Genomic DNA, 22574 nt, shown 5'->3' on the forward strand with positions numbered 1-22574 from the left:
AACACTCACTATGCATCTCATTGTTTATAACTTTGATTTTCTAGGCAAATTATGGTTTAAGGTTCTCGTGAGGCATTTGTGTGGATAAAGTTTCTGTAGTTCTAGCACCAAATGCATTGTTAACAACTTCCGGTGTCATATGCAGCTTTCCCAAGTTCTGGAGTCAAAATGCAGTATTCCCAAGTTCCATTGTAAATGCAGGGTTCCCAGGTTCCAGTGTCAAATGCAGGGTTCCCAGGTTCTAGTGTCAAATGCAGGGTTCCCAGGTTCTAGTGTCAAATGCAGGGTTCCCAGGTTCTAGTGTCAAATGCAGTGTTCCCAGGTTCCAGTGTCACATGCAGTGTTCCCAGGTTCCAGTGTCAAATGCAGTGTTCCCAGGTTCCAGTGTCACATGCAGTGTTCCCAGGTTCCAGTGTCAAATGCAGTGTTCCCAGGTTCCAGTGTCACATGCAGTGTTCCCAGGTTCCAGTGTCACATGCAGTGTTCCCAGGTTCCAGTGTCAAATGCAGTGTTCCCAGGTTCCAGTGCCACATGCAGTGTTCCCAGGTTCCAGTGTCAAATGCAGTGTTCCCAGGTTCCAGTGTCAAATGCAGTGTTCCCAGGTTCCAGTGTCAAATGCAGTGTTCCCAGGTTCTGGTGTTAAATCACATCAGTATTACTGTGTATAACACTGTCATCATAAGAGCTCGTCCGCTCAATGGGAGTGCCGGGATGCCATTGACGGGCTCTTGATTCAGGAAAATTTAAATGTCCTCACATTTCTTGCCTTCCAATTGATTTCCAAGTCAGTTCCCAGATGTTCCATCGAAATTTCGTTAGCGAAAAGTGCGTTGATAAGTACGTTAAGCGATTTGAAAAATCGTGCGTTGATGCTAAGTATGGCCGTGTAAACCACGGTAAGGATGGGGCTTCACTCGCCGTGCGTTCAAGCCCCACCTTTAGCGTTTTTTTTTTTTTTTTTTTTTGCATTCGTGTCATTACGATTTCGTGAGTTATGGACGAGCATATATGTGTTAATGATAAATACCTTGGCGAGAAGTGCGTTAATGTGGAGTGCGTTAATGAGTAGTGCGTTCATTAGTCTATTAATGAGTTGTGTGTTAAGTGCAGCGATTAGTAGTTCGTTGAGTGCATTGATAAGAGAAAATAACATCTCCATCGGGGCCCCTGCACCACACGCGGGCTGGGACCATAGGGGTCCCAACCCGTCTACGCCTCAACACCAGCCGGGCCCCAGAACCATCAGGTCACCAGACAACCCGGGCCCCAGCACCACAAGATCATCAGAACACCCAGTCCCAAATACTACCCGGTCTCCAGACTACCATAGCCTCAGCCCCACCCAGGCCCTGTGCCACCTGGACCCTGTGGACACCAGCACTGCCTGGGACTCAGCACTACCAGAAAAGCAGCACCACCTGGGCACCAGCACTACTTGAGCACTAGCACCATCAGGGCATTAGCACCACCTGGGCACCAGCAATACCTGGGCACCAGCACCACCTGGACACTAGCACTACCAGGGCACCAGCACCACCTGGGCACTAGCACCATCTGGGCATTAGCACCACCTGGCTACGCTATAATCTTTTATTTATATGGCAGAATAAAATAGCTGTTTAACTTATCACAACGCTATTAACACATATTTTTAGTATATTTGCAAAAGGTACGGACTTCAAGGTATACCTGAGGATATATCGTAAAGGTGTAGGTTTACTGGTATTACTAGAATTGTAGGCAGAAGGTGCAGGAAGGAATGTAAACCTGAGAATATTTCCTGAAGGAACAGTCTGTAGGCCTAGGGGATTAGTATAACTTTATCTGATATTACTGCAGTTTTAGAGAAGCCATTTCGTTCACCAGAGAACTGATTGTTCTTGGTGGACGAGACGTTTAGCGAGTTAAATGTTCTTAACTGCATATTGCCTTATTAACTTGCTTGTCAGTGGGGATTCTTACAGATGGTGCTTCCTGAAGGGTATAACTATGGCAAGGATACTTGTATGAATAAGTATTGTTTACATTGCAGGTAAGTGAGAAATGCAGCTCCTCGAGGGACAGTTGACCCACCATCAGTCTGGTAAGTTCAATTTTTACATCAGTTTTCATCGACATTTAAAGAAATATGTGTCAAGATAGATTTAACTGTATTTTAGCCTATCTATATATACATATACAACCACTGCTCTAGGTTTCGGTCTAAGTTTTGCAACTTCAAAAAACTCGACAGTGTGGAAATTGCAGTCTTTTGTGACTTAGAAAAATCCTCTGATTTATCCACTGATAAATTTAATATAAGTAAATGGATGTTTTATAGCAATGTTAAAATAAAATATTCCAAATTGACCTCAATGAAAAACTTATCTTAGTAAAGCAGATAGTAATTTTGAGAGACAATGATTACCAAGAAAAAATGAATATTGTTTTAAATGATACAGATACTTATTATAAACCTAGAAAGAATCCCTTACATTCTGTAAACAGTAATTTTAATGAAACAGTAAAACGGCTATTGAAAGGCAAAGATGAATTAATTAAAAATTCAGTTCCACAATCCATCTTTACTCTATATGTTTGGATTAATAAAAACACACAAGCCAGATAATCCAGGCAGTCCAATTAGTAGCTCCATAGGTTCAGTTTCCTATAAATTATCTAAATGGCTTGTTGAAATTTTGAGCCCAACTAATAGAAAAAAATTCTAATTTTAATGTCAAAAACAATATGGATTTAGTGGATAAATTAAACAACTTGACAGATTTAAATTATTTCAATATGGTTAGTTTAGATGTTACTTCCTTGTTAAGTTTCCAATCTGAAGAACTTATTAATTACGATTTACCATTGCCAACTCCTACTGACATTAAACTTATTAAACTTTGTATTGTTGTGGCAAAGTTTGCATTTAATGACGAGTTTTACACTCGGAAGTTTGGTATGGCAATGAGAAATCCTCTCTCACCTGTCTTTAGTAATTTGTAAATGGAATATTTTGAGACAAAATTAGCAAAATTCTTCTCAGTAGAGTTAAGTGGTATAGATATTTTGAAGATATTTTATGTCTTATGCCTAAGAATATAGATAAAAACCATTTCCTTGTTAAATTAAATGATTTAGCTCATTCCATAAATTGCTAGAAATACTTTCTATAATTCTAAAAAGGACAACCTCATTCAACTAAAAATATGTTGGTTCTCCCTTATCATGAAAACTTGGTTGATAAGCCTTATTTTCTTAAGAATTTTAATATCAAAGTTGTATTTAAAACTCTTGATACAGTTAAAAAACTTCTGATAAAAAAATCTGTCAGAAATACTGACGGTTGTGTCTACAAGATTCCATGTAAAATATGTCATAAAGTATATTACGGTCAACTGGTTAAAGTCTTTAACTGAGATCGAAGCAACAAAAATATAGCATTAGAAGTGGACAAGAGAGAGTGCAAAAACGAAAAGAGGAATGGGAGGAAATGACAAAGAAAAGCAGAATAACCCAGACACAGGTGGAAGGGCAAAATCCCCCCCCCCACCCCGTCCAGAAACACCCGCAGAAGGACTCCAGCCACGACAACCCCAAGGCAACTGAACAATCTAAACCAACAATCACACACCGATCCCTCTGTCCCGACCCCCAAACAACAAACCCCACCCCTACAGCAACCCCCTATGGGTACTCTGCCCCCACCCCTACCACATCCCCTCATAGGCCTCTGCTAGGGCTCCTGCTCTCCCAACCCCAGGACCACAGTTTTAGAACAGAAGTTGAAGGTTTGGTACACGAATGTGGATGGATTAAGGAATAAATATGAGAAGTGGCGTGAAAGAATCAATGAGAAGTCCCCAGACATCATAGCAGTCACAGAAACGAAAGTGACTGAGACAATAACAGATGCAATCTTCCCACCAGGATATCAGATCCTGAAGAAAGATAGAAGGAGCAGAGGGGGAGGAGGGGCTGCACTGCTCGTAAAAATCCGATGGAAATTTGAGGAAATGGGAGGCATGGACGAGACTGGAGAAAGGGAATACATAGTAGGTACACTTCAGTCTGGGGAACACAAGGTAGTCATTGCAGTGATGTATAATCCACCACAGAACTGCAGGAGGCCAAGAGAGGAATATGAAGAGAGCAACAGAGCAATGGTGGACACAATGGCTGAGGTGGCAAGAAGAGCTCACTCGAGCAGAGCAAAGTTACTGGTTATGGGCGGTTTCAAACATAGGGAGATTGAATGGGAAAACCTGCAGCCACATGGGGGTCCCGAAACATGGAGAGCCAAGATGATGGCTGTGGTACTGGAAAACCTCATGCATCAACGTGTTAAGGACACTACCAGAGAGAGAGGGGAGGATGAACCAGCAAGACTGGACCTTGTGTTTACCCTGAGCAGTTCAGACACTGAGGACATCACATGTGAGAGGCCCCTAGGAGCTAGTGAAAACGTGGCTCTGTGCTTTGAATACATAGCAGAGTTACAAGTGGAGAGGGTAACAGGAGTTGAATGGGAAAAGCCAGACTATGAAAGAGGGGGCTACATAGGTTTGAGGAACTTCCTGCAGGAGGATCATTGAGACAGAGAGCTGGAAGGAAAGTCAGTGAGCGAAATGATGAAATAAGTAACAACAAAATGCAAAGAGGCAGAGGAAAGGTTTGTTCCCAAGGGCAACAGAAATAATGGGAAGACCAGAACGAGCCCCTGGTTTACTCGACGGTGTAATGAGGCAAAAACTAAGTGCACTAGAGAATGGAAAAAGTTCAGAAGGCAAAGAACACAGGAAAATAAGGAGATTAGTCGATGAGCCAGGAACGAGTATGTACAGGTAAGGAGGGAGGCCCAGCGACAGTATGAAAATAACATGGCATCGAAAGTCAAGTCTGACCCGAAACTGCTGTATGGCCACATCAGGAGGAAGACAACAGTCAAAGACCAAGTGATCAAGCTGAGGACAGAAGGTGGGGAACTCACAAGAAACGATCACGAGGTATGTGAGGAGCTCAACAGGAGATTTAGGGAAGTATTTGCAGTAGAGACAGGAAGGGCTCTGGGAAGGCAGCACAGAGGGGAATATCAACAGGGAATATACCAACAAGTGTTGGATGACATGCAAATGATTGAGGAGGATGTGCAGAAGCTGCTAAGTGACCTTGATACCTCAAAGGCGATGGGACCGGAAAATATCTACCCATGAGTCCTTAGAGAAGGAGCAGAAATGCTGTGCGTGCCACTAAAAACAATCTTCAATACATCCCTTGAAACTAGGCAACTACCTGAGGTAAGGAAGATGGCAAATATAGTCCCCATTTTAAAGAAAGGAGACAGAAATGAGGCACTAAACTACAGACCAGTGTCTCTCATGTGTATAGTAAGCAAAGTCATGGAAAAGATTATCAGGAGGAGAGTGGTGGAGCACCTGGAATGGTACAAGACTATAAACGACAACCAGCATGGATCCATGGAAGGCAAATCCTGTGTCACAAACCTTCTGGCATTTTATGACAAGGTAACAGAAGTAAGACACGAGAGAGAGGGGTGGGTTGATTGCATTTTCCTTGACTGTAGGAAGGCCTTCGACACAGTTCCTCACAAGAGATTAGTGCAGAAGCTGGAGGATCGGGCACGTATAACAAGGACACTACAGTGGATCAGAGAATACCTGATAGGGAGGCAACAACGAGTCATGGTACGTGCAGAGGTATCACAGTGGGCGCCTGTGACGAGCGGGTTCCCACAGGGGTCAGTCCTAGGAACAGTGCTATTTTTGATATATGTGAATGACATGATGGAAGGGATAGATTCTGAAGTGTCCCTCTTCGCAGTTGATGTGAAGTTAATGAGAAGAATTAAATCAGATGAGGATCAGGCAGGACAACAAAGAGACGTGGGCAGGCTGGACACGTGGTCCAGCAACTGGCTTCTTGAATTCAACCCTGCCAAATGCAAAGTCATGAAAATCGGGGATGGGCAAAGAAGACCGCAAACAGAGTATAGGCTAGGTGGACGAAGACTGCAAACCTAACTCAAGGAGTAAGATCTTAGGGTGACCATAACACCGAGCACGTCTCCAGAGGCACATATCAACCAGAAAACTGCTGCAGCATATGGGCGCCTGGCAAACCTGAGAATAGCGTTCCGATACCTTAGTAAGGAATCGTTCAAGACACTGTACACTGTGTACGTCAGGCCCATACTGGAGTATGCAGCACCGGTTTGGATTCCACACCTGGTCAAGCACGTCAAGAAGTTAGAGAAAGTACAAAGGTTTGCAACAAGGCTAGTTACGGAGCTCAGGGGAATGTCCTACGATGAAAGGTTGAGGGAAATCGGACTGATGACACTGGAGGACAGGAGGGTCAGGGGAGAGATGATAACGATATACAAAATACTGCGTGGAATAGATAAGGTGGACAGAGACAGGATGTTCCAGAGAGGGGACACAGAAAAAAAGGGTCATAATTGGAAGTTGAAGACTCAGACGAGTCACAGGGATGTTAGGAAGTATTTCTTCAGTCATAGAGTCGTCAGAAAGTGGAAAAGCCTACCAAGTGATGTAGTGGAGGCAGGAACCATACATAGCTTTAAAAAGAGGTATGACAAAGCTCAGGAAGCAGAGAGAGAGGACCTAGTAGCGAACAGTGAAGAGGCGGAGCCAGAAGCAGAGTCTCGACCCCTGCAACCACAATTAGGTGAGTACACACACACACACACACACACACACACACACACACATATATATATATATATATATATATATATATATATATATATATATATATATATATATATATATATATATATATTTATATATATATATATATATATATATATATATATATATATATATATATATATATATATATATATATATATATATATATATATATATATATATGCACTAAGATCACAGTAAACAGGTGATTTCAGAATATGCAAAACAATCACTGTGAATGAATAATGAAATTCCAAGTGATTTCGTGACTACTCACATTATCAAGGAACAATAAAAGTAATGCATTAAATGAATCCCTTAGAAACCGTTAACAGTAATTTCAATGAAATAAAACTTCTACTGAAAGGCAAAGATGAATTAATCAAACAATTTACTTCCTCTAATCCATCTTTACCCTACGTGTATGGAGTAATGAAAACACACAAACCAGGTAATCCAGTCAGACCAATAGGATCAGTTTCATTTAAATTATCCAAATGGCATGTTGACATTTTGAGCCCTATTGTTGGTAAAATTTCTGACTTTAAAGTTTAAAACAACATAGATTTGGTTGATAAATTAAGCTCCTTGACTGGCTTAAATGATTTTAACATGGTTAGTTTTGATGTTACTTCCTAGTTTACAAAAGTTCCAGTTGATGATTTATTAAGTTTCTTTTCTGAAGAACTTGTTAATTATGATTTACCATTGCCAGTTCCTACTATCATTAAACTTATTAAACTTTGCAGTGTTGATGCAAAATTTTTATTTAATGATAAGTTTTATACTCAGAAGTTTGGTATGGCAATGGGAAATCCTCTTTCACCTGTTCTTAGTAACCCACACAAATAATACAAGAGAATTTTTTGAAACAAGGCTGCTTAACACAATCCTCCCTAATAGAGCTAAATGGTTCAGATATGTTGATGATATTTTGTGTCTTACCCCCAAGAATGTAGATAGACACCATTTCCTTGTTAAATTAAATAGCTTAGCCCATTCTATAAACTTTACTGTTGAGTTAGTGGAAAATAACTCATTGCCTTTTCTAGATGTTTTATTTATTAAGGGTAATGATGAATTCAAATTTAAAATTTACAGAAAACCTACAAATAACTGTTCCTATGTACACTATTATTCTTCACATCAATATAGAGTTAAACTGTCTGTTTTCTCATCAATGTTTTTGAGAGCTTTGTGTATTTGTAGTCCAGAGTTCAAAGAAATATAAAAAATTTATGAAATAGCTAATGATCTGAAATACCCAAGAAACGTAATTGATAAATCTTTTAAAATTGCTAGAAATACCTTTTACACTCCAAAAAGGGACAACCAACCTTATTCAACTAAATATATGTTGGTTCTCCCTTACTATGAAAACTTGGTTGATATGCCTTCTCTTCTTAAGTCTTTTAATATTAAAGTTGTATTTAAAAATCTTGATACAGTAAAAAAAATTTTTAATAAAGAATTCCCCTCAAAATGCTGACGGATGTGTTTATAAGAATCCTTGTAAAATTGGCGAAAAAGCTTATTAGCGTCACTGGTAAAAGTCTCGAACTATGATTAAAACAACATAAATATAGCATTAGAATTGGACAAGTTTCCGAAGCTCTATTTATTCATGTGAGAGATTTTAACCATCCAATTGATTTTCCAAAAGTTGAAAAAGTTGTATCAAGCAAGTCCATGGTCGACAGGAACATAATTGAATCCTGTTTCATAAAAAGCAGTTTTGACAATATGAATATTTCCTTTGGTTTATATAAATTAGATCCATTTATAATTAATAGAATTTGGGAAGAATTTAATAATACATTGGACGTTAGTGTACTCTCCTTGGACTGAACCAAGATTCTCTCCATCGAGCAACTTTACCAGCAGCTTAAGAAAGAATTGAGGGTAGCGAAGACGGAGATACGGCGATTGACTGAGGAAAACAAGAGGATTCGTAGTAGTCCTGTTTTGAGTTCTTAGGTCAAGAAAAGAACCTGGACAGTGACAGGACAGCATGATACTAAGTTGACGATCAAGAAGACGAATGGAAAGGTAGAAACGATGAAGAAGAAAGAGAGTGCTGTGGAAACTGTTGTGGAAACATCTGATGCATTCTCCGTGCTTCCCGATGAATGTGAGTCGACTACTGGGAACGTCACGACGAACGACACCTAGGAAGGTAAGAATATTGTTGTTGTTGGGGATAGCCAGGTTAGGTTCATGGATAGGGCCTTCTGCTTGAAGGACAGGAGTAGGAGACAGAGGGTTTGCTTTCCTGGGGCTGGGATGGAGGATATCGTTAGCTGGCTTGATAACATCATGAACGGTAATGGGATCAATCCTACAATCTGCCCCAGTGCTGGAGGCAATGATGTAGGCAAGCGTAGAAGTGAGGATTTAAGTAGAAGGTTCAGGACAGCAATAGACATAATTAGGAAGAAGGGGGGGCGCCCTGTTATATGTGGCATTTTGCCAAGAAGAGGTGTTGGAAATGAATGGTTGTCCAGAGCAATTGGTATTAATTGTTGGCTGGACAAACACTGTAAGGATAATGCAGTACCATTCACTGACAACTGGGACAACTTCTATGGCCGAAATGACATGTATGCCAGGGATGGGGTTCACTTATTCAGGGCAGGTATGGGTTTTCTTGCTAACTCAGTTGAGGGGGTTGTTAGGACTTTAAACTATAATTAGTTTGAGGTATGGGTTTAGAAATGATAAATAATGAGTATGGGTACATTGACTTATGCTCTGATATTAAGAATCTTAATAGTAACTGTCATGGAGTAACTCTAGGTAATGATAATTTCAGAAATTGAGTAAAAACAAAGGTGAACCGGAAAAATGTGCAGAAGAAAAAACATATTATGGTATTTTATGCTAACAGCCGATGTGCAAGAAATAAGATTAATGAACTACGTTTGGTAACATGAGCTGGGAACTTTGATATCATTGCATTAACTGAAACGTGGTATGATTTAAAGAGTCGGGATATGATTGCTGAGTGTAATATTCAAGGGTTTAAGTTGTTCCATGTTGATAGATGTAATGGAAAGGGGGAAGGAGTTGCATTATATGTTCGAGAAAATATTAACTGTTGCATAAAAACAGGTATAAAAATAGATGGAATAGTAACAGAATCTGTTTGGATAGAGTTTGTAGAAGGTCAAGAAAAACTAATTCTATGTGTAATATACCGACATCCTGGCTTGGACCACAAAAGAGGGAGACTTCTTTGGGACGAAATTGTTAGGGCTTCTAGACACGGTAACGTAGTGATAGTTGGAGATTTTAACTTTAGTCAAATTGACTTCTTTGACCGGTAATCTGGAGTCCAGTGACATTATGGAAACAGTTCAGGACTGTTTTCTGAAGCAGTGTGTAACAAAGCCTACCAGGGCTAATAATTTGCTCGACCTAGTCTTGTCAAATAAGGAAACACTCGTAAATAATTTGGAGATCACTGAAGAGCTTGGCGCAAGTTATCACAAATCCATCACTTTCAGCATTAACTGGTAATACAAGAATAATGATAATACGGTAAAAAAAATCCCTGATTTTCGTTCTGCCGATTATAATGGACTTAGGGAACACCTGTCTAAGCTCGATTGGGGTTATCTAGCTAATGATTTTATTGACGAAGATCATACTTATGATTACGAAGGGATCTGCATTTATGATTTTTTTCTTAATAATGTACACCGTGCTCGGAGTATATACATTCCCCAGAGAAAAATTAGGTCTAATAATAACGATCCCAAATGGGTTAACAGGAGGCTAAAGCATCTATTAGGGAAGAAAAGGAGAATTTATAGGCGCATCAGAAGAGGAGAAGTTAACCTTACTGACCAATATGTTCAGCTTAAAATAGACATGAAAAAGGGGATGAGAAAGGCTAAACGTGACTATGAAACTAGAGTTGCTAATGAATCAAAGACCAATCCAAAGTGTTTCAAGTTTATAGGACGAAGGTGAAGGAAAAAGTAGGACCTCTGAAAATTGGGAATGGACAGTTGACGGATAACGAACTGGAAATGTGTTCCTTATTTAATGACTATTTTTTGTCAGTTTTTACACAGGAAGACATAATGAGATTCCAGAAATTAACAATTATTCAGTTCCTGACGAATTCAAATTGACTAATATTACTGTCATGAGGGACATGGTTATCAAACAGATAAACAAACTGAAGCAAAATAAGTCCCAGGGACCCAACGAGTTGTTTTCCAAGAATGCAAGATGGAACTTAGTCATCCATTAACGAGTGTGTTTAATGCGTCCATCTTTACTGGTGTTGTGCCAGAGTTGTGGAAGCTGGCTAATGTGGTTCCTATATTCAAATCAGGGGATAAGTCCATTCCTTCAAATTACCGTCCAATAAGCCTGACATCTATAGTGGGCAAGTTACTACAATCAATTATAACTGACATTATTAGAAGTCACCTTGAAGAGCATAACTTGATAAATGAATCTCAACATGTGTTCACGAGAGGTCGTTCCTTAACATGACTCACGAAATCGTAATGACACGATTGCAAACAAAACATATCACGGTTTGTTGTCATTACGATTTCGTGAGTCATATTAACGGCTAGAGTTCGTCACGGCCACCCTAGCTGGAGATTCGTCTGTAAAAACTTGCATTTGTGGTCACAGTGGTGCCTATGCTACCCTTCCTCTGGTGTAGAAATATACCTAGTTGGTTGAATCTTATTGTGGCTAGCTGGTCCAGTGGCTAACGCGACGGTCTGGAGTTTTGAGACTCTCTGACCGCGGGTTCAAATCCCGCCCGTGGTATGGTTAGGTCGTTCCTTCCTGGCAAATTTACTGACGTTCTTCAATAGAGCATTTGAGGCAGTAGACAGTTATGAAGAATATGATATTGTTTATTTGGATTTTAGTAAAGCCTTCGATAGAGTACCTCACAAAAGACTCTTAATTAAGAAAAGTGGCAGCTCATGGTATAGGAGGTAAAGTTCTAGCATAGCTAGAGGCATGGCTTACTAATAGAAAGCAGAGAGTTTCCATTAATGGGGTCAAATCTGAATGGGGATTAGTCACAAGTGGCGTTCCACAAGGATCAGTTTTAGGCCCTCTCTTGTTCATAATTTACATTAATGACCTTGATGAAGAGATTACGAGTGACATGAGCAAATTTGCTGATGATACAAAGATAGGTCGTATGATTCATTCTGAGGAGGATAGCAATGAACTCCAGGAGGATTTGGACAAATTAATGTCTTGGTCTGAAAAATGGCAGATGAAGTTCAATGTCGATAAGTGTAAGGTACTAGTCCTCGGTAATGAAAATAACCCTAGAACCTATAAACTAGGTGAAGTAGAGCTTGATCATACAGAATGTGAAAAAGACTTGGGAGTCCTGGTAAGCAGAAACATTAAGCCAAGTCAGCAGTGCCTAAGTGTGCGTAGCAAGGCTAACAGATTACTTGGATTTATCTCAAGAAATATAAGTAACAGAAGTCCAAAAGTTATTTTACAGCTCTATACATCACTAGTGAGGCCTCAGATTACGCTGCTCACTCTTGGTCTCCTTACTACAGGATGGATATAGACTCATTGGAGAACATACAGAGAAGAATGACTGAAATGATTTACTGCATAAGGAATCTTCCGGATGAAGATGGACTTAAAGCTTTAAATCTTCACTCTCTGGAGAGACGTAGATTGAGAGGACATATCACTTAAGTGTATGACGGGCATAAACAAAGGAGATATTAATAAAGTACTGAGGGTGTCGAACCAGGTAAGAACCAGAAATAATGGATTTAAGTTGGATAAATTTAGATTTAGAAAGGACATAGGTAAGTACTGGTTTTCTAACAGAGTTGGGGATGCGTGGAACAATCTTCCCAGTTGGGTGATCGAAGCTAGGACCTTGGGTAGCTTTAAGAAGAGATTAGACAAATATATGAGTGGGAGGGGCTGGGTTTGATTGGTGTCATTGGGTACGAGAGTTAATTCTTGGGTAGCTTTGGGTAGAGGTCGTTTTGATAAGGACCTGCCTTGTATGGGTCAGTAGACCTTCTGCAGTGTACCTCCATTCTTATGCTTTTATGAATAGTTTGTTTGTGGGTCGCGTGAAGGACCTGTCTAGTTGGGCCAGCGGACCTGCTGCAGTGTTCACTTTCTTATGAGTCGCTTTTCAGGGGGGCGTCGGTCAAAAAATTGTAGCTCTTTTGTTTACCGTCCGATTTCCTCCAGTTTTGGTGGACAAGACAAAGTGATTTCACTCTTTCTTGAAAATATTTATCAAAAATATACCTCAAACAACAACTTAGAAAAGACTGAAAAAGAACTGATTTACTGAAAATGCCCTTGTGGCCAAATTTATTCCTATATGGGACTACGTAAGGTTGTTTGGACACTTGGTGCCGAGAGAACAATGCTTATACGTATTTACTTCGTTACCTTGTCTCTAAATAACTTATCTTTATCACAAAAAATTAAAGTTTGTAAGTTCTTGGAATGTTGCAAAAAAATTTGCATTTTACTCCCACATAACTCCCAAAGTATTTGGAATATTTCCAAAAATTGCACGATATAGAATACAGAAATCATTATTCTACAATTTCTGTGAATATTATTCCAATTAATTAAGTAATAAAGGAAGAATTTTGGCCATTAGGTGAATAAGTTACTTCCGAGATATCGGCCTGGAGCGCTGGCCGGCCCCCCGTCTCAATTTTTTTTATTTTCGGCAGTGAGGGGACTTGAGCTAGAGTTCGTCACGGCCACGCTAGCTGGAGATTCGTCTGTATAAACTTGCATTTGTGGTCACAGTGGTGCCTGTGCTAACCTTCCTATGGTGTAGAAATATACCTAGTTGGACGAATCTTATTGTGGATAGCTGGTCTAGTGGCTAACGCGACGGTCTGGAATTTTGAGACTCTCTGACCGCGGGTTCAATCCCGGCCAGGGTATGGTTTGTTTGCAATCGTGTCATTACGATTTCGTGAGTCGTAAAACATTCATTCTGGTACCATTGTGTTGCCAAAGAGTTAAGCTATTTTTCGGTATATATAACTCAATTTCCATAATTTTTCGATTTTTGGTTGAGCGCGCGCGGAAACCTGCCCTACGGCCCCCTTCAGGTGTTGCTTTGTTGTGGGATGTGATGGTGAGGAGTGGTCTAGACCCTTTATATGCTTTCCTCTGATGCATTACTTTTATTGTTCCTTGATAATGTGAGTAGTCTCGAAAGCGCTTGGAATTTCACTACTATTTCACAGTGCTTGTTTTGTATACACACACACACACACACACACATATATATATATATATATATATATATATATATATATATATATATATATATATATATATATATATATATATATATATATATATATATATATATATATATATATAAATAACTGACAGATGGATAGATGTTTTCTTGTATAATTTTCTGAGGGAAAATTTTACAAATCTATGAAGATTCGAAATAGAGGATAAATTTTCAATTTTCAATATTTTTCCCATTCTCTTGTCACAGTTATATTCTGTTTTAAAATCTCTTCAAGAAAGATTAGATTTATCTGATCGTTTAGTTGGAAGAAGTTTCGGAAAGGCGTTGTCAGGTTATTACATAAAAACTGAACCATTCATAAATATGGTATGCCAGGGGTGAAAATTTAATGGCGATCTGAAGAGGTGTTCTTAATTTATCGCGAGGACTACACAGGAAAATAAATGCTCCTAGAACCACTAAACTTTTATGTATCCCTTCTCTGGGATATCTAATTTAAATTTCAAGACAGCCGTTTTGTAAGATCAGTTGAACGTCAAACACAATGCTGGAAGATTCAATCATTAAATAAATAATAGTGTGTGATCTCTCTAGCAAGATGATGAAAAAAAAAATACGTGATAAAATACCTTTATTTTTAGGTCCCATATCCTCCAAAATGGCTAAGAAAAGCAAATCTGTTGCTTCATGTTCACAAGAAGTCTGGTCGGGGTTGAAAACAATGAAAGCCAAAAAAAGAATATGGCATTAAGCTATACCCGAGGTAACAATGAAACAGGAATACTACCGGAAAATTCAGATTTGGGGCCACACGACGCATTATTTAAGCAAAGAAGAGAAAGTCTGCTTTTTGAAGACAAGGCTGCCAATGGTACACCTTCGTGAAGAGTGTGCGAAAATGGTACAGCCGGCGGTTAAGATTTAGGTAACGTTTAATTAAATAAATACTGATTAACGCACTGACCTGAGTAATTGACAGCCACCATAGTAGCCAACTCGTCGGGTGGTGCCCAGCTGGCTAAGACGGTGTAGAGAGCGGGGAAGACAGGCCCTTGCGCCAGACCCATCAAGAATCTTAGGCCAGCCAGCACAAGTGGATGAAGATGAGCGGCGGCGGGACACAGCATGGATAACACTCCACATAGCGCCAGACACCAGCCTACTGTCTGGCGGGCACCCACCAGTTCAGCGATGCGACCGCCTGTGCGATAGTTTAATGTAACTTAGAATAATTATTTTTCGAGTTACTCAAGCACCTTTGTAAGTAGCAAATTTTACCATGTAAAAGAATAAAAATGTCTCCCTAATTGCGAATATAATTTTCAGATATCTGCAGTTAAAAACAAACATAAAAGTAGTTCTGGGTTTAACAACTTCTACTGTAAATTCAGATAATACTAAAGACCACCTCCAACAGCACCAGACATTCAACTGGTAACTGAGTATATTTGCTTTCATTGTGGTAATAGATATCACATTTGCCATTGACTGTGTTAATCGCACTCCACAAGAGATGTTTTCATAATGTATTATTATTCTGCATAAAATTTCGTTTATCCTAAAATACTACAGCAAATGATTAATTTGACCTGAAAGTTTTCGCATTGTGTTTACAATTACGGAAAAAGCAATGAATAAATTGATCTTCCAAGCTTCATCCATTTCTTTCACTTTAGTGTTAATTTTTTCTTTGACCTCCTTCCAAGGTAAGGGACTAATTACCCCTTCTTCCGCTGTCTTCTGTTAGCAGTTCTGCAGGGCCGTGGGGGACTAATTACCTCATCTACTAGCTTCGTATATCTTATCTATATTGAAATTAAAAGACCACTGGTTGGCGAAACCCTTATTGTAACACTTGTTTGACATATCAGTATAATGAAATCTAGGTACAGAGAATATCTCCTACAGCCTATGTGATTATCACTGTCCCAGCTCTTGGGCCTTACCTACTTCCACAAGTAGATCCTGGCCACCTCTGAAGTGATCTCAACTGCTGCACTCATCTGTCTCCACGATATAAGATTCCATCTTCCTGCCCATCCTTCAGAGTCATTAAAACTACTGTAAACTACTGAACACCAGCTTCCAGGCTGATGGACTGATTACCACCTCTGTATAGTTAGTTCTACAAGGCTGACTGATTACCTCATCTACTGCCCTATATTATCTCTCTACTGAACTGGAGACGCTATTAGCTATCGAAGCGTATTTTAAAAAAAATACCCCCAGGTGTTGCGCATGTATCTATTTCCTCATTTTCTCGGTATTGTATACCAGTATTGTATAGATCTAAATTTCACACGTTATAATATATTCGTCTACTCTTTTACACAGTCTGCTATTCCTCTTTACATTTTGATGCCAGTGTAGACTGAGACCACCATAGTGTGAACAACCTTCCAGGCTCACTCTGCACTCCTGCAGCCAACACCAAGTGACCCGGCCTCTCTAGTTTGAAATATGTCTCTCTTTGGTACTACTGAATGTCATGTTGATGCCATGAGACTGAAGCCCTGTAACCTGGATCCTTAACCTTGTCAAACCCTGTGTCAAAAAAAAAAAAAAAAAAAAAAAAAAAAAAAAAAAAAAAAAAAAAGGCACATCATTTGAAGAGACAGTAACAGGCCTGTTGTTGTTAGAGTACTGAGGCTCTGACTGTGCATAACCCAGGCACCAATCTCCTCCCGTAGCACCAACAGGAGAAGGTGAGGACGAATCTCGACAATCCCAAACATTTCCTTCTACGCCTGCATCATAGGTGGAGTATTTGTGTACACCTGACTCTGGACTGCCCTTTTGAGTATATGTTCTGAAACAAACATCACTATACACTATGCTACTTGTACTGGTAGATAAAAGACTAGAAATATATATATATATATATATATATATATATATATATATATATATATATATATATATATATATATATATATATATATATATATACATATATATATATATATATATATATATATATATATATATATATATATATATATATATATATATAATGTATATATACAGTCAGTGGTGACTACTGAACTCAGTGGTGACCTGTACTTTAACTCTGTGAAGAAGTGTCTTGTGTGCTCTCCGTGGACTGAACCAAGATGCCTGTGAGGAAAAAGTTCAATAGATAGGAGCAGAGAGGGAGTATATAGTAACAATAGTTTCATTGCCGGCTACTTGTTAAGGTAGGGTAAGCCAAGCTCCCGCTATTCCCACCTTTTTTCCCCCACCCCGAAAGTGATAGTTTGACTGTCGGCTGATTGTTAAGGTAGGGTCAGTCTAGCTGCCGCTATCCCTTCCCATCCTCCCCCCCATCCCCCCCCCGAAAGGTGACGTGTGGGGCTCTGGTCCAAACAGTAATCACTAGACTCACAGCTCCCAGCACTACTGTAAGTACATGCCTGCCTTGTATTCTAGTGGATTTATTGGTTGAAAGCTTCACTTTTGACCAATAATAAACTTAGTCCTTTCAGTCTTGCTCTAGGTTGACTGTTGTAATAATCACCACATCTTTTAGGTATTGTACTTATCATGGAGAGTGATTTCTTAAGCAGTGGGTAACCTGTCTATCTTTCCAGCTTGGATGACAGAGAGGGTCACCTGCTAATCAACGAGCAGAACTGATGGAGATGGATTAACGTCCTGAGACTTCCCCTTTTTGGATTTAATTACCTGTACACCTGTATGAAGTAGCAGGATATAACCCCTCATCATTGCAGTGGAAAAAACCTGCTTTCCTATCATCTAGACTGAGTATTCACGGATAGACTCTGTGAAGAACGAGCCGGTGGGTTGTCATCAACACCTGCAACCCCCCCCCATCATCGGCAACGGCTACGATTTCAACAACAAGCAGTGTCACCAACACCAGACACCCCTATATATATTAGCGTTGAATTCAGTTATCATTTATATTTTTCATTTTTCATTTTCTTTAATGTAGGATTAATATTTCATATTTAAGTGTTTTATATTTTCTATATAATAAAGTGTTTATGTTTGTCTGTTATTATTTCTTTTTCTATTCATTAATTTTCCTGAGGAGGAGACAGCCTGGGTAATACTGTCTGAAGTTGTTACAGGGCTGAGTAAGCCTTCACAAGTGGCGACCTTGCCAGGATGAACTCGACTGAATCAAGATTCAACTCCATCTCGAATCTACCATTGGAACTTCAACGCCGCATACCACAGACGGTTACCACCAGCCATGAGTAATCATTCTCTACGGTAGGACTACAGTACAGGTATTTAAAAGATTTGGTGATTGTTATAGTCTCAATTTATTGTAAGTCAAGTCAAGGCAGGAATACTAGTTAATTCTGCCACCTATTTTTGTGTGAGCTTGAAACACTTTGGAGGATTAGACTCTAGGGACCCGAGATTTTCCTGTGACAATTTGTTTCATTGAGCTCTTTATTATATCAAGGGAACTGTCATAGGGCACTCTTGATTTGTTGGTGAGAAGATTGGATGGTCAAGTGACCCCATTCTACTTACTGTTTGCTCGGAGCCGGCATAGAACCCTTCGTTTTAATTAATACATATTGTTTAATTGAAGTAGGGATCGAGCCCTCTGGTTTATTTACAGTTTGAGCGGAGCAGGAATTGAACCCTCCGTTTTCTTTAATACCCGTTTCATTTCCCCTGATAGTTTAAGTTATTCTTGCAAGCATGGAGGAATACCAGTTTTTGATGAATGCTGGAAGTAAGTTAGGAATAACAGGGAAAAATTTAGAATCTTTCATTAGTGCTAAGATCCAGGAAAGTCTTGAAAGAGAGAGAGAGAGAGAATCGAAAGAGAAGAGAATAAGGAGAGAGAAAGAATAGAGAGAGAGAATCAAAAAAGACAGAAAGAGAAAGAGAGAATAAAAAGGAGAAAGAGAACCTTGAAAGACAGGAGAAAAAGGAGAAAGAGAACCATGAAAGACAGGAGAAAAAGGAGAGAGAGAGAATTGAGAGAGAAATCCAAGAAAGACAGTTAGAAAGAGAGAGAAGAATAAAAGGAGCGTGATAGACTTGATCGTGAAGAAAGAACTAGAGTACGTGAGGAACAAGTTAAATTAAGGGAACTTGAGGAAAGAGCAAAGGACAGAGAATATGAGTTAAGGGAGAGAGAAAAGGATCGCGAGCTCGAACAAGCTCGCCTTGAATTAGAGAATAAAAAGTTAACTTTCTCACAACAGCAATTAGATGAAGGAGTAATGGAACAACGTGCAGCTAGTGCACATATTCCAACACCTAATTTACCTCCCTTCACAGAGGGTGAAGACATAACTTCATACATTATCAGGTTTGAAAATACAGCTACCCTCTGTGAATGGCCTGCTGACACCTGGGCTACCAGGTTAGGAATGTTATTTTCTGGTACCGCTTTGAATATCTATGCAACTTCGTCGCAGGATATCATATGTAATTATAACCTACTGAAGAAGGCAATCCTTAAAGCATATCAAAAAACCACTAATTCTTACAGGAAAGATTTTAGGTATGCCACCTTACAGCCTGGCCAGAACTTTCAGCAGTTACAGGTAACACTCTTTCGTTTGTTCGACTTTTGGATAGAGAGTTCAGGAATTGATCACAGTTATGAATCTCTTAGAGACTTCATGGTTGCTGACTAGTTCCTGACAGCTCTTCCCCATCAGATATGAACATTCATCAGAGAACGTAACCTGATTAAAGCTGAGGAAGTTGCTGAGGCTGCTGACCTGTATGCTGAGGCTCACAATTCCTATAAAAATCTAAAGGGATCGAACCCTAAGGCAAGGGTTCATCAGACCTTAAGAAATCAAAGCCTCTAGTGGAAAGTAAAATGACTTCTTTTATTCCTGTTTGTCATTTGTGTGGTGTTAAGGGACATAAAAGTCCAGATTGTCCTTCTAAGAAGGTCCAAAAAGTTGGAAGATGTTTTAAAGACTGTAATGACCAAGCACCCTTCTGTTCAGGAACAGTTATTGGACATAATGCATCTACAATTTTACGAGACACTGGATGCACATGTATAATCATTTCTGATAAGCTGTTCCCTAATCTTAAAGAAACTCATTCCTCTGCTATACTTTCAGACTACTTGGGCCGTACAGACACTTTTCCTACCATCCGTTGTTACATTAGGTCTAAATGGTTCACAGGTTGGTCTGAAGCCGTACTAGCTCCCATCACTTCTTGCTCCGTACTAATAGGTAATGTAAAAGGTGCCATTCTTCCTTCTGAGGTTGACCTTTCATCACCAAAGATGGACATAGGTGTTTCAGATCCTCTTTCTGTAGAGTCAGAGAAGCCCCTCGAAAGTTCAGATGAGACAATGTCTCGTGAGATTCATGTGGGATTAAAAACCAGTGATGCTACTCTCGAAAGCGAGGTAGTAGGATCACCGGTTCACTTATTAGATGAAAGTGAAGACATCACCTCCGATACTATAAATGTCTTGACTAGGGCTCAGACCAAAGCCCAGGCTTCTCCTACTGTCCATCCTTTGATTTTCCCTGACTTTAAGCCTTTAGACATATCGAAGGACTCCTTTGTCAATTTACAATGTAATTGCCCTTCTCTTCAGGATTGCCGTAATACCGCTAAACAAAATCAAGTTATCCAAAGGAAAAACTCATATAAATTTGAATATATAAGAGGTATCTTGTACAGGTCAGTATTCAAATTAAATTCAGATGAGATAGACTATTCCATCTTAGTTGTTCCAAGTCAATGCAGAGAGACTGTTCTTAAAATGGCTCATGACCTGCCAGTGGCCGGACATTTCTCGCATCGTAAAACCTTAAATAAAATTAGGGAAACCTATTTTTGGCCAAAAATGTCCTCAGATGTCACTACCTGTTGTAGATCGTGTAAAGTTTGCCAACTGTCATCCTCCCGAGGTACCAGGCGAGTACCTATGGTCAAAATGCCAGTCTTAACGGTACCTTTTGAAAGAGTAGCTATTGACATCGTTGGTCCTTTATCTCCACTTTCATCTGGGGGACATAGATATATATTAACATTAGTTGATTATGTTTCGAGTTTCCCTGAAGCCATACCCTTAAAGATCATAACCACTACAGAGGTGGCTGAAGCCCTTTTGTCCATCTTCTCCAGAGTGGGCATCCCTAGAGAAATTTTGTCTGACCGTGGGACACAATTCACATCTGACTTAATGCAACATCTATACCAACTTCTGGGAGTGAAGCCTCTCTTCACCACACCCTATCATCCCAGCTGTAATGGGAGGATTGAGCGCCAGCATTCGGTTCTCAAGTCCATTTTAAGGAAACTTTGCTCCCTTAAACCTAAGGAGTGGCATCGTTACCTACCCTGTGCTTTGTTTGCCATGAGGGAAGTTCCCAGTGACTCTTTGGGGTTTTCACCTTTTGAACTTCTCCATGGTAGACAGGCCAGAGGCCCATTGTCCATCCTTCATGACTTATGGACTAATCAGGAGGTAAATGCTGAGGTTCAGTCTTCTTACCAGTTTCTCCTTGACCTTAGATCCAAACTTGAGGAGACCTCTTACATAGTTTCGAAAAACCTAAGCTTGTCAATGGACCAGTACAAAACCTATTTTGATTCCAAAAGTCAGAGGAGAAGTTTTAACGTAGGGGATGAAGTTCTTGTACTCTTGCCGATCAAGTCAAATAAATTATTAGTAGCATGGAAAGGTCCATATAAAGTATTAAAAATTTGTGGGAAAGTTGACTACCTCATAGAAGTCAAGGGGAAACTTAAGCTTTATCATATCAACATCCTTAAGAAATATTACTGAAGAAATTCGGTTAACTGCCTTAATAACTTTGACTTAGTTTTTCCACACGAACTTGATACGACAACTGAAGAATGTAAGGTGTGCGTAATTGACACCTCTAACTTAGACTATGATGAAGAACTACATGACTTGGTGACTCTTGACCACTCGGGCGCAACCAACATTAATATTAATGAATCTTTGGATGACCATAAGAGACATGAACTACTTCAATGCGTGAGTAACTTTTCAGACGTCTTTACTGACATTCCAGGTGTTACCTCCACGGTAGTCCATAAGATTGACTTAGTGACGGACAATCCTATCAAACGAAAATTATACCCAGTTCCAGTTCACCTTAGGGATGCATTTGACCGAGAGATAGACAAATTATTAAAACTAAAGATCATTGAACCTTCAGTATCTTCATATTGTTCACCAGTAGTCATGGTGAAGAAGGAGGATAATTCACATAGACTTGCTATTGACTTCAGAGGCCTTAATGCTATAACTCGGTGGGATGCTGAGCCTATGCCCTTAATAGATAGCGATCTACACAAATTTTATGACGCTTCCTTCTTTTCAGAGATTGATATTGCGCAGGCATATCATCAAGTAATGTTAGATCCTTCTTCTAAGCAGTACACCGCTTTTCCTACACACCAAGGACTGATGCAATATAGAACTATGCCCTTCGGTTTGGTAACTGCCTGTGCTACCTACGTAAGACTGATGAGAAAGGTCTTGGGTAATATGCCAAATGTTTCAGCTTATTTTGATAACATTTACGTAATGACATCCACGTGGGGGCGAACATATCCAAACATTAACAGCAGTTTTGCGTAGGTTA

The 22574-nt window shown here is 39.6% G+C and overlaps 1 protein-coding gene across 3 annotated transcripts in view; it reads right to left on the reverse strand.

Moving 5' to 3' along the window:
* The window catches only part of LOC128696521 (uncharacterized transporter slc-17.2), a 164692-nt gene that overhangs the window by 105446 nt on the left and 36672 nt on the right, over positions 1–22574 (reverse strand). For all 3 annotated transcript variants that reach the window (XM_053787801.2, XM_070094763.1, XM_070094762.1), the window contains exon 4: positions 14945–15181. In XM_053787801.2, the coding sequence (XP_053643776.2) occupies positions 14945–15181 (237 nt within the window). The remainder of the gene's footprint in view (positions 1–14944; positions 15182–22574) is intronic.

The sequence above is a fragment of the Cherax quadricarinatus genome, chromosome 47 (assembly GCF_038502225.1).
Source record: "Cherax quadricarinatus isolate ZL_2023a chromosome 47, ASM3850222v1, whole genome shotgun sequence".
Lineage (NCBI taxonomy): Eukaryota > Metazoa > Arthropoda > Malacostraca > Decapoda > Parastacidae > Cherax > Cherax quadricarinatus.